Source organism: Channa argus, chromosome 1 (genome assembly GCF_033026475.1).
Source record: "Channa argus isolate prfri chromosome 1, Channa argus male v1.0, whole genome shotgun sequence".
Lineage (NCBI taxonomy): Eukaryota > Metazoa > Chordata > Actinopteri > Anabantiformes > Channidae > Channa > Channa argus.
In genome coordinates this window covers 820618-834279 of record NC_090197.1, presented here as the reverse complement: position 1 = coordinate 834279, position 13662 = coordinate 820618, and the positions used below count along the sequence as shown (strand labels likewise).

The following is a 13662-nucleotide window of genomic DNA, read 5'->3' as shown; positions in this document are numbered from 1 at the left end:
TTTGTACAGGTGGATGAAATATCTGCTTTGAACTTTGAGATCTAGTGACTTACGTATGAGTTTTTGTGTGGAGTTCTGGTTATTTTAAGTTTTCTTAAAGGATTTAAACTGTACATATGCAGCATCAATATACAGGAAAACACAACAGGGTGTATTTTATAAGGAGACTAAGGTCCTTTAACATCAGCAGCACCATGCTGAGGACGTCTTATGAGTTCGTGGTAGCCAGCTCAATCTTCTATGCTGTGGTTTGCTGGGGCAGCAATATGAAGGAGGCAGAAAGTAACAGACTGGACAAACTAATAAGGAGGGCTGCTTCTGTTCTGGGGAGAAGCTGGACCCTCTGCAAGTTGTGGCTGAGAGGAGAATGTTGTCCAAACTGCTCTCAATCCTGGACAATCTCTCCCTTCCACTCCACTCTGTGCCGGCTGCACAGAGGAGCACTTTCAGCCAGAGACTGATCACAGTTAAGTTCTCCACAGAACAACACAAGAAATCATTTCTCCCAGTGGCAATTGTCCAAACTGTTCAACTCATCCCCCTTCTGTAAAAAGGAGGGGGACTGAATGGACAAGTAGTATTGGGTTTTATTTCGTTTACTCCTCTGTTTTTGTGCATATAAGTGTTAAATGGGCACAATTAACATGTGCATATAAGTAGTTTGTACTTGTTTGCTTTGGTTTGGTGGATGTTTTTTCCTTTCTTTTCTACTTTTCATGTGGAGAGCATCTGTAAGAAGGTACTACAATTTCCCCATGGGATCAGTAAAGTTCTTTGAATCTTAAATTATAAATTGGATTAATATATGCATTCAATGCTGTAGATGTTGGTAGGATCGTACATGTGTCTGCTTAATTTAAGTAATAATTAGGCTGCATATATGTTTATCAAATGTTTAAATACTTTTACTGACTAAAAAAGCAGCTGTTGCTATGCAGATTTCGCGAGATAAATTCATCTGTTTTGTAACTGGGCAGACCAGGAAATCTTGTCCAATACAAATAATCTCTTTCATAAATATAATTCTGCTCGACCAATAGACTTGCAGCCGCTTTTGGTATCCAGGTAGCTTTGTGACAGCGCACCAATCAGAATAGACGTTGGCTTTGTAGTCAGGCAGACATAACAAAGTCGTCCAATCACAAAAAAATCTGAAAGGGGATTTTTGCTGTATCTTGGCTCAGGTACTTTCTTTTTCTTTTTTAAAATAATTACTCAAATGGGACTCCCTGAACAGATCATACTTTAATAACAGAATAAATTAACTTTTAGTAGGGACTGTGTTGAAACTAAGAATCAGCGTCTAAAACATGTTTAAGGGGTGTTCAAGGCTTGGTAGCTAATGCTTTCTGTTAGCAGTTAGCTAAGCTAGCTAGCTAACATGTTGACTGTTAGTAGCGCTCTGTAGCTAAATGTCTACGTTAGCCAAACTAATGTGTGCTCCTCCACGGGAGCCGGGGTTCTCACTTTCAGAGGTCTTGAAATATTCGTACAATCTGCCTTTCACGAAGCCAGCTATCGCGTTGGAGTGTGGCAGTTTCAGTCAGCTAATGCAGACGGTTGTCCGCTAGCCTGTTAGCTCGGCGTTAACATGTTGAGCTGGGTCGGTGTGTGTGCTGTAGTAAATGGCAGGCACATGACCACCGGCGCTACGGCAGCCAGACATGACAAGGGCAGCACGGCTGGCACGTTTACACTTCCAGTTACCGTTAGCCTGTGTGTGGAGGGAGAACGGCTGGCGGCTGGCTGTTTTTTTTTTCTGCACAGAAACATGCCTCCCGCTCCGACAGTGGGAGTAACGTTTAACGGCATGGTGACAGCCGGCATGTGTCACTATATCTGGCAGCCAGCGGGCCTGTTTGCAGCAGGGAACCGGGCTGAAATCGGAGCTCAACAGTGTTGCGTTATCTTAAAATTGTTTGCGCCGCTCCGATGCTGCAGAGCGGTGACCCGGCTGTCTGTGTGCGGGCATCTTACAGAGACAAGCCTCCAAAAATCTCCTACAGCGCTCATTTAATAGCGCTTAATAAAGGCCTTAGAAGTTTTTATGTTTTCATTTACGTGCTAATAAGTGCTGAAAATGCTGAAATTTGCAATAACGTTCATTTTATTTTACTGTGTGTAGACCAGGGTTCACAAAAGTACATATTTATTTTAGCTTAAATGTTTAATCAGATCAGTGGAACATGAATCAGCACATGAACAACAATTGGTAGTAACTGGTCATATGCTGATTTTTACTTGCTTTTTTATTACATGTAAGAAAAAAGTGAAAGGGGTCCAACACAAGTTCTCAGAATCCAACCATTTTCACTTTGCTGTAATAATAAAAGTTCTGTCATTTGACGTATTTACTTAATTATGCTTGTCTTATACTAGGACGTTACTCATGTCACTCACTGTTTTTAACTATGCCTGAATGATTGAGTATGTGTGTATATATGTATATGAGTGTATGTGTTTGTCCTCTCAGATGGTGATGCACAGTACCGTTTAGTTGGTCCAGATGTCAGAGGACCAGCGGCACCGGCGGGGGGAGGGTGGTCTGGAGGCGGGGGAGGGCGACACTGAGCCCAGCATGCTGCTGCAGAAACTTAAAAGCAACATCTCGTAAGTCGACTTCTCTGTGAAAGACCAGGGTTCCTGCAGATCTTAAAGTCCCAACAAGCTGCAACTTCACTGTTCTTAATAATTATTGGAAGAAGTCTTAAAAGTCTTAAAGCAGTAATGATACTCATAAAAAATGTGTGTTATTTGAGCAGAAACATTTACAGGGTATAACAGGGTGTTAGTCTTCTGATCTTATGTAAAACACAGCCTTAAATGTATTTTTTATTAGTTAAACAACATATGTCGTTTCTGCTGCTTGTGTTCAAAGATATTACTAAGAGTTTTTGCCGTATACATTTTGGATGTCAAAGGGCTCTTGGAAGAATCAGCTGTATAAATAGATTGGTCCTGATTGGTATGTTCTCTGTTTTGCAGGAAGAATGTTCAAACCAAAGTGGATCAGATCCTGGTAAGAACAGGTTTTGTGCACAGACATACGATACTTCTGTTAATCAAACACAAATGATTATCAATGTGTGCAGCTTCAGCTCAGTTCTCCGGTGTGATTTGTCCTGCTTTCACAGCAAGATGTTCAGCGTTTCTCAGACAATGACAAGCTGTACCTGTACCTGCAGCTCCCGTCTGGACCCAGCTCTGGAGACAAGAGGTCAGACCTGCTGGTATTTTTAATTATATGCAGTTTGACAGGACCCCTGGAGTGTGTTTTCTACTGATTTCTTTTATATGTGTGTGTAGTGGTGGTGACTCCAGCTCATTCAACACAGCCGACCAGCTTCACACCTGTAACTGGATTCGCAGTCACCTGGAGGAGCATTCAGACACGTGCCTGCCCAAACAGGATGTCTACGAGACATACAAGTGAGAAAATGCAGTAAACTTTGTGAAGTTACTGTTTGGGTCACGGCATTCTTGACTGCCCCCCCATCTCTGTCCTCATTGTCTTCCAGGAGATACTGTGACAACCTGCAGCATCGTCCACTGAGTGCCGCAAACTTTGGGAAGATCATCAGAGACATTTTCCCCAACATCAAGGCCCGAAGGCTAGGCGGGAGAGGACAGTCAAAATATCCTTTTAACTGCCGCACAGACACTGTTTCAAGACCTGAATGTATTAAAATTTGTAACTGAGTAATTTTAAGTTTGCATGTTACTGCGATATAGTGGTTTGATTTTTAGGTTGTAGATGTTAATATGCTGTATGGTCACTTGGCATTGCTGGTTAAATTCCCTAACCTACCCTGCTGATACGTACTGTTACAGTGGCATTAGGCGGAAGACAGTTCTAAACATGCCTCTGCTGCCCAACCTGGACCTAAAGAATGACCCGGTACAGACACACTGCAGCATTATTGCTGTATACATTGCTACACACACCTGCGTCTGCCATTACAGGTGTTAAAGAAATCCTACCACAAACAGTATTGCTGTATTATTACTGCATACAGTACTATTTGCATTTGATGTTCATCAAAAAGTACAAGAAGAAAACTCATGGTGTCAAACCTCAGTGCAGTCTGTACACAATAAAAGGAGACTATAACTGTATCGAGTTATAAGGAATCTCAGTTTAATCTCAGTTTAATTCTCTTTCAAAGATGGATAAAAAAATTAAACCCTCTTCCTTTCTGTTTCCCTTATAGACGTGTTCTGGTTCTTTCTGCTATAGCAATTGATCGTTTTTAAAGCTGCATCTGGTGTTGCTGCTATTTTGTGGCTGGTTGTTCAGATATTTGTAGACAGTTTGCCTGTGTCTCAGATGTCTTAAGTATTTTCTAGCCACGTTTTCATGGCAGCCTACAGCCTTTGGCTGAATGCTTTGTCTCTACCTGATCCGCAGGCAGAGCTAACAGAGCTGGTGCAGACCTACAAACAGGAAGTGACAGAGGCAGCATGCGAGCTGATCTGTGATTGGGCACAGAAGATCCTGAAGCGTTCATTCGACACAGTTGTGGAGATTGCTCGCTACCTGATCCAGGAGCACATCGTCAACCCTCGCTGCAGCCAGGCTGAACTGGTCACATCTGCAGCACTTGCAGGTCTGTCTTGAAGTTTGTTAGTTTTCATCATATTATTTTTTTATTGTCTTTCTTCATTACATTCTGCTGTCTTTCTGGTTTCTGTAGGGGGTCCAGCTAAAACCCACAAGGTGATCAAGAAGACCCCAGTGATCTCTAAAGCTGACAGTGAAGGAATGGCAGACCAGAAGGTGGTCACACATGTTCTGTATGAAAGAGTTCATACGGTCATGAAAAAAAAAAAAAAATATTATTTCTGTTCAGTTAATAGTTAGTTTCTAGATAGATTTTAACAGGATGTGTGATTTTCTTTTTTTAATCACTACAAATGGTCAGATGCGACCGGACTGGAGATAAAATCGGGCTGAATCCATGCAGTGTCTGCCCAGCTGCTCATGCCTGGAGTAACTTGGGTCAGGTTGCAGGACAGATTGACAATATCTGCGATACGACCAGACAAAATGTGGATTGTGTAGAAAAATATTAGTTGTATATTTTATGCATAAAAATTTCATAGAGACAATCATGTCTGTGGTCATGGTAACTGGTTTTAAATCAAAATATGTATGAACCCTGGCATTATTACCGAACAAATTTGTTGGTCACAGCTGTTCATAGCTCCCTGTCTGTCCCCAGAAGGAACTCGGAGACTCGAACTCCGCGTCTTTGTTGAAGCCATCGTCTGGAGAAAAATCGGCAGCAGCAGCAAAACCTTCCAGCCTGGACGCTCCACCTCCTCCTGCCTCTTCTTCTTCCTCCTCCTCTCTGCGCCCTGCGGTGGGTTGACACCTCCACATGTTTTATCTCAACATCCAAAAGTCATTTTGTCAGTTAATATTTTTACTCTGTTTGTTGAAATTATTCAGTTTATTTCTTTCACCAGTCCCAAATCAGTCATTTTTGTAATGTCCACAGTCGGTGTGGGTCTTCTTCAGAGAATAATGGTACATTCCTGTCTGCAGGTGGAGGCCTTCATGAAACAGTTACCCAGAATCCTCCCTCGCAGCTCCATCCCTGATAAGACCTCTTCTCCATCCTCACTGGCTCCCAAAGACCCCTCAGGTGTAGGGGGCGCATCTGGACCTGGAGGTCCAGCTGCTGCTGCTGCTGCTGCTGCTGCCAGTGGGGGTGGGGTGAAGGTCATTGCCATGGCAACGCTGCCCCAGCAGCAGGGCGGGCCTGTCCCGGTGATGATCCTACCTCAGAGTTGTCTTTCCTATGAGAGGGATGTTGCACCGCCTCCACCACAACCACCTCCTCCCGCTCCTCAGCAGCATCATGCCCCAGCAGCCCCCACGTCTGTGGTGCAGAAGGCACGAGGGAATGGCAACAAGCGCACCCTGGAGGGGGTTGGTTGTGCAACAAGCATGTCTGGAGGTTCTGGAGTCAGCACTCCTCCAGTGAAACGGAAACGTGGACGACCAAGAAAACCTCGGCCAGAGGACAACCTTCCCGCTCCTCCTGCTGCTCTTCCCCCTCAGCCCCCACCTCCTGCACCTCCTCCCCACCCTTCGATTATCACCTCTGTGACAGGTGGTGTCATCCAGAAAGCCTCCTCCTCGTCCGCCTCCTCACAGCCGGTGCTAGAGCTGGTTCTGAGTCAGCCACCGGCGGTGTTGGAGCACCGTGGGGTGGTGGTGCAGTGTCAGCCAGGTGGGGTGGTTGAGCCAGACCACCACACCCAACCACTGCTGCTGCTCCAGAACCCCAGCTGGGAGCTGACGCCATCGGGACGGACCCCAATGGTGGAGGTTATCCAGAAAGCTCCGAGACCGAGCAATAACAACAACAACACCGCTCCTCCACCTGCACGCCTCCATTCTCCTCCTCCTCCCCCTCCTCCTCATCCTCCCCTTCTGCCTACGCTACATGATGATCAGGAGGAGGTGGAGATAACGCTGACGCCAGTGGAGCTGCCGGTGCCTCCTTCTACCTCTTCTTCCTCTTCTGCTGCTGCTGTCGCCTCCTCTTCCTTCATCCCCTCTACCTCAGTGGTGAAGGAGGAAGAGGGAGGAGAGAGCAGGAGCACCTTCTGAAGAAACACTGGCTCTGATCACTCTTCTTCCTCTTTGCTTTTTATCAGCTCTCCCCTGTCTCACTGAGCTTTACCTCATCTCCCTTTCCCTGATTGGTGGAAATCCCAGATTGGCAGAAGCAGTGGGTCAATCAGTGAGGATAAATGAAGCCAGAACCCGACACGCTTCCTTCCATCAGCTCCTGTTGCACTAAACGAACCGGATGCTGTTAGAAACTGTGATTTTTGCTGCACGTTTGTCCTTCTGTGTGTCACCTGTGGCTGAAACCAGAAAAACAATATCATCCTCTATTTCCTTCTTCCTTCCTTGCTTCCCTTCCTCCTTGTATCCTCTCGCTCTAAACTTCCCATTTTCTGTGCTGAGGTTTGGTCGTCTGCTGCACCGCGTCCACTGCTTCAGATCAGCCAATTTATAAAAACACATAAAATAAAGGTAAATGTAAACAAAGGCAGGAAGCTGAAAGAGAAGAGGAGGACATGTTGTCAGTATTAAACCAGGTCGACTTCATCCTGAAGTCGATAAACACAGTAGGTACTACGGGTCAGAGCCTTATAAAGGCTCTTTGTGCTAAATATGAAAAAAAAAAAGGCCTCTTTAACAGAGCTTAACCTCGATTCACCTTCACTTTAGACTTGAGGATGTGGAATTCACAAATTTCTCTTAGCTGCACATTTTGTGCAGAAAAGCTGTTTTGTGAAGTAGATGATGAAAGGGCTGAAAACGCTAATAACGAAAAACAGCTTAGAAGAAAGCAGTTTGAGTTTAAATGTGAATCGAAGCTCAGCTTTGTTCTCCAATTAAGAGCCCCTGTGTTTTAAAAGCTTTGGTTTGGTGTGTTTCTGTTAGTGTTGCTTTCATTTTTCTGACATTTCTGATCGTTCGTGTGAGAGTAAGAGAAAAAGTTTGTAAATTATCCATCACCAAAATGTGTTTAAAATTAGCCATTTCAGACAAATTAGATGCATTAAAAATGTTTTATATATCATTTTCTAAGTTCTTTATTAGAAACACCATCTGGTTTCATCATTTGGTCTCATTTCATAAATTTGTATAACCGTGTATTTTAAAGAAAAAAAACACAAAAACGTCTCATATCAGTTCAGAGGTGTAAGATTGACAACATTAAATTTATTTTTCACCATCTGCTCATGATCTTTAGGGCTGGGTATCATTTTAATTATTGCAATTAGAGCTGCAAATTTTTGTTGATTGCATAATCGTCATAAAATCTACTTTCTTTATATGGATGTAATGTTCAAGCCTAAATTTTGAATATTTTATGGTTTCACATTGTAAGAATTGGCTGTTTTTCCTGGTTTAAGCTTTTTTGTTCTAGGACACTGCTGTTTTCTGACGTGAAAACACCAACTCCTCTAAAGGTCACCAATTAACCTCTTCAGTTTTCTTTAAATGATGCCATTCTGAGGTACAACTAACAAGTTATCAGTTAGATTAATCTGCTAATTATTTTGTTCGTGGACTTCATTAGAAAGTCTACTGCTTTACTGTCTAAAAACCCCCTATTATTAAAGTGAGTGAATGACAAATACTACATTTTTAATACTGTTTGCCTAAAAATCCCCCAAAGATTAATCACATATTAAAATACTTCAACATTTTTATTTCGCATTTAAAAGCACTCAGAAAACCGCAAAGTATAGTCAGAAAACAAGCAGCTGTGTGGGATCTTAAATAGATAGAATTGTCTAAAACTGGAGAAATGATGATTCACTGTAAGTCAAAATAATTACCAATGAATTAAAAAACTAGAAAACAAGACTTACTTTATATATAGGTTCAGTCATGGACACCTTCACTAGTCAAGTCTGATACCCTGCCCTAAAAACCACAGCAAGTACCAACATTCTGATTATTACATTATATTTTTCAATTGATATAGTTTCTGTGTAAGTATCCCTCAGCTGCAGAGATATTACAACTTTACCTACCACACATTGTCCACCCCCTTTCTGTTTAATTCAACCCCCCAGCGCAGCTCTCTAACACATAAAAGGTTAAGAAGTTCACCATGATGTGCTCGACAAATCTGAAGAAAACAGTACAAATCCGATGTTTTTTGGCTCAAAGAGCAAAGCACAAAGTTGCCTGCCACGTAGCACTAAAATGTTTTTTAAAAATGCAGTAAATTATGTATTAATTTAGAATATCTGCTTAAACATTTGCCTCTGTAGCACTGAAGTTTGAGCCAGCTTAGCTGTTGTATGTTGCCATGCGCCTTTGCACTAACTCTTCCTGATCACCACTGAAACACTGTCTGCATCAGCAATGTGACGTGACCACTGGACCAGTGACTGGTTGAGCTGATTAATCATAGATTCTGCTAAATCTTTAAATTGTGTTCAGTGATCAGTTTGATTGCATTTTTCACCAGCAGTTCACAAGCTAAAGATTTTAATTTACTATCACCCATGATAAGAAAATTTCACATTGCTGATGTTTGTTTTTCACTTCTGCCAAACTCCCTCTCCTTCTGGGTGAGGGCCTCCTCTTCTCATCGTTGGTGCTACAAACTGCAGGGTTCCGTGTCACTGTCGGCTTCTTGCTGTTTTCCATCCTGTAGTCACTGATTTCTACAGAAGAACTTTGTGTTGACTCGCATACCGAGTTGTGAATACAGTTGTGTGTTTGTTCTGAGTGTGTGTCCGTGTTCCCCCTCCGTCCTTGGCAAGGAGTGCTTCAGGTCAGTGAAATGGACTCTGAAGAAGTTCCGACTGTTAAAATTGTACTTGTTGCTTGATGGGAAACCGAGTTTTAGGACTTGTCCTTTACCACGAAGTGAGAGCAGTCTGGCTTACATGCTTTGTGCTACGACACTACCCATAGTTTATACGTAAAAGGAGCACTAATGTTAATTTTCTATCACTAAAACCAAGTGCCAATATATCCAGTTTTTCTTACTGTTGACTAAATAGTGTCGGGCTCTCTTTAACCGCCAGGCCTCAGCCCTTCTCTAAAAGAACTGAAAGAAATGAAGAGTTGCACTGTTGCTGTTACAATGTTTAAACGAGAAACTTGTGTGTTATGAGTTAATTGTTATTATGCATTGAGAATGTACACTCACTGGCCACTTTATTAGGTACACCTGTACAATCTAATACAATCCAATACAGCGCCTATGACAGGAATTCTCATTTTACAAGGTTGTAATTCCTAAGCTTTTATATTGAAACTGTCAGAAAGGTGATAATTTTACTTTCTACTGTTTATTATTGAGGTCATAGTGGGTGGTGGAGTCCTATTGGGTGCATTACATTAAGAGGTGGTTCTAATGTTTTAGCCACCTACTTTAAAAGGAATGAGGGGGGCCAAAACAGAACCACCTCTTAAAATAATGCTCTCTAGTACAACAAAACCACTGTGACCTGGAATTATCACCTTTCTGACTATTTCAATTACAAAACAGAGATATTCTAGCCTTGCAAATACAGAATTCATGTGAGAGTAACTGTATTGAATTGCTTTAGAATAAAAAGGTGTACCTAATAAAGTGACCAGTGATTGTACATCAAGTATTTGAGTGACGTAATGTTCTGCTTTATGCTTTCACTCAGCTAGAGAACGACCAAGCAATGCCGGCTTTATTTTTTATTACAATAATTTGGTCAGAATAATAATCCTTTATGAAACTGTTTGGTAGAGAATTTACAAATTTGCATAAAGAGGGAAAATAAATTATGCTGCAGTACCTGGACGTATGTGGAGAGAAAGAAAAATTGTATAAAGCAACATTTCACTTTGAGACATGTTGATTCAAATGAACTAGACTGAATGACTTGTCTGATTACAGCTTGGCCTTGACTTGTGACTTAAGGTGTGTTTGTCAGATCAGTAACGACTTATTTAAGACTGAACAAAAGTTTAGGACTTGGACTTTGGATTTGTTAATTAGAACTTGGAACATTATGTAAAATGAATGGCCTTAGCACTGGATTCAGAACTTGTCAAGTCCCAAGTCCTGTGTACCAAGTTCTGAATCCAGTGGCAAGAATAGGCCATTCATTTTACATAATGTTCCAAGTCCTAGACGCAAGATTTGAGGGTCTATCTTAGGATTTCATCAGTTGTGTCAGTGGTGGTTTTGGATGCTGTTGGACGATATAATAAACCCCTGCATTGAGATTTTGAACTTATTTGTCTTGACTTGAGATTTGTTTTTGACTGTGGAAGTGTTAGCCTTGACTTGAGATTTGCGGACCTTGGAAGGAAGTGTTTTTGAATTGGAACTAAATGGTCCTGATTACGAACTTGTCGGAGCAGACCCAGGATTTAGTGGTTTTGACTTTTTTTTTTGAATTTTGATGTCTTGATTCTCAACTAGTTTGCGTTGATGTAAGACTGAATTTGGGACTTGATTGTCTTGAATTATTTTTGATTGTGAGATTCAGAAAGGAGATCAGACTAGAACTTTGAGGCATACACAGTCTAATTATACTTAAATACACAGAGTCCAAGAACTAAGAGAAACTTTTAGATAAAGTTGTTTGCCTTGTTGTCCAGCAAGTTGCTCTGTTATCAACTCGTGTCATCCTCATCCTCACTCCTGCCATCAATTTAAAAGGCTCAGAGAGAAACCTGAGGATGGCACAGCAGCTAGGTTCCCTCTGCAGGATCTGCTGGGCTAAACTGGTCAAACTGGATATCAAAGAGTTTGGGCATAAAATGATGTGAAACGGATCAAATGGGAGGTCAAAGGGGTTCAGTGCAAGTCAGTGAGGAAGGAAACATTAGTTTGAAATTTCACAAAACCTCAATTTGGTTATCCGGACATAAAAGCTTTCTTTTAATTTCTGTTTGAATAAACGCAAGGAGCTTGAAAGTCTGGAATTGTAGAGTTTAAGAAGTTCTCAAATGTTTGGACAATCAGCAGGCTCTAAAAGGACTTTATTAAATAGTTCAGAACAATACAGAAAAGGCAGGAGAACTCAAGTTTGGCCCGGTTTGGCCCTGCACTGGGAGCTCAGGTTTAAAGGTGGAGGTGGTTCTTTCACTGTGGAGCCATGTCGCTCAAACAAAACTAGAAACGGGTCAGGTAATCAAAGATAACAGGATCGGGATTCGGGTAGCAGCGCGTTGAGCTCAAAGGATCGGACTCAATGACACGACCTCTTCTGATGTCACTTTCTGTTGTAGGTCTGTTAGTGATGCATCATTTTAAACCTCAGCGTGTTTAATTTTGAAGTAAATTTGTCACAACTTCATGTGAATTAATGTTATTAAGATTTTTTTTAATAATAGTGGTTTATTTAAAGTAAAATTATGTTTTAGTTCAACAGGTACATGAGATAACTTGTCAAAGAGTTACTAGTTATCAAGAATCTAGAGCTACTTGAAATTGTAAAACATGTCTTTGTTTAACCTGTTGTGAGCCAGGTGGAGGCTGATGATTGAACTTAAGTTGAATGAACAATTTTTTTGATGAGATGAAGAAATGTTTGTGTTACTGAGCCGATCCTGGTCAAACGCTGCCGTTCAAGATGATGATGAGGATGATGGTGGTGGTTTATTCCCAGTTTAAACTGAAAGTAGCACTGTTTGCCTGTCAGAGACCCACACAGAGATTTTATAACGGAGCAGGTTTGTCCAGCTCTTTTTTTTTTTAGATGTTTTAAAGCCTGTCAAGGATAATTTATGTCAGTGTAAAGATAGTCTATTAGCCCACTGTAAAGCCTTTTGGGTTCTGCTACACCTCGGCTCAGGGGCTCTAGGTAGCGTAGTCCTCTACAGTCCTATGAATCACAGTCTGGAAGCTTTGGTCCAGTTTATGTAAACAGATTCATCAACAAGTGGGATTCTGATACCAAACAGCCCCATTCAGAGCTTCATGCTGCCATTTTCTGTTCACTCTGTGCAAATAACCAGTTACAGCCTGCTTGTTTTGGCCACCAATGTTTTTTACTAAATCCAATGAGTTTTTCTTCTTGTTAATTTGTGTTTTTTGTTGTGTCTTGTTGCTGCTTGTGCTTTATCATACAGTTGTACAGCTTGTTGATGTGCAGATTCTGTTATTTGTACTGTTGGGATGAAAATCTTTACGAATATATTGTTGCTTTATGGAAGACGCTGTCGGCTTCCTGTGTGGTTTCCTTGTGATTCTTTGTCTGTTTTTATATATTAACTTTAAACGTTTTGAGACAATTTGTTTGCCACTTTACTCATAAAATTACTTGTTGACAATGTCAACATTCACTCAAACCTGGTAAAAATGAATTTTCCCTCATTTGTCCCTTGCCTTGGAAAATACTCCATGAAATCTTCACCTGTGTGGATTTTTGCTCCAGCCCATTTTTGTTTGTTTGTTTGTTTCTTTGTTTTGAAGAGAAACAGAAAAAGTGACAGATGACAGACTCATATCATTAATGTGAATCTTTCCTACGATGACTGACTGGAATAAAGGATGTGATGTTCGCTGGCAGAAAACTAGAGTCCACTCCTCTTTTCCTTTTATTTGATATTTTTATTTTTGTGCTTTCCAGTTTGTTTCATTTCCAGCTTCTTCTTTTCCCCAATGTTTTTCTTCTCACAGATTCCATTAATGAAAGTAACAAACATGATATATTCCAGATAAGGTCAACCTCATGTTTATTTAAGGAAACTGAAAGGAAAAGCCAAAGTAGGTTTTTGATGATGGAAGGATTCAGATAAAGAACTACAGTGTGGGTGGACCGACTGAATATTTTTGTCCAGACGGAAACAGAACCAAATCCAGAACATTAGTCAAGTAAAGGGAAGTAAGCCGGAACTCAGTTAAAACTCAAGAAACTGTTGAATTCGTTGCTTATTTTTCAAAATCGCCCGGTTTGAATTAAATTAAAAACAAAATAAGTAAACGTCTGCTTTTATTTTGTAGACACTCACCGGAAGCATCAGACGTTCCGCACAGCGGCTGCTTGACGGATGTTGCGTCACCGTTGCCTTAAAGCAGGCAGAGCCGAGCTGGGCCAGGCCAAAAAAAAAAAAAAATTGGACCAAATGGACTGTTAAAAAGCCTGAAAACCAGCACCAAGACCAAGACCGGGACC

At 41.4% G+C, this 13662-nt stretch overlaps 1 protein-coding gene across 1 annotated transcript; it reads left to right on the top strand.

The window, feature by feature from the left end:
- Positions 1 to 1141: 1141 nt before the first annotated feature.
- Positions 1142 to 12704, top strand: rfx5 (regulatory factor X, 5). The gene is made up of 11 exons (XM_067503001.1): positions 1142 to 1184; positions 2474 to 2610; positions 2986 to 3019; positions 3135 to 3217; positions 3307 to 3429; positions 3519 to 3635; positions 3820 to 3898; positions 4409 to 4607; positions 4695 to 4777; positions 5223 to 5363; positions 5549 to 12704. The coding sequence occupies exons 2-11, from the start codon at positions 2507 to 2509 to the stop codon at positions 6620 to 6622; spliced, it is 2037 nt and encodes a 678-aa protein (XP_067359102.1). The 5' UTR covers positions 1142 to 1184; positions 2474 to 2506; the 3' UTR covers positions 6623 to 12704.
- Positions 12705 to 13662: the final 958 nt, after the last annotated feature.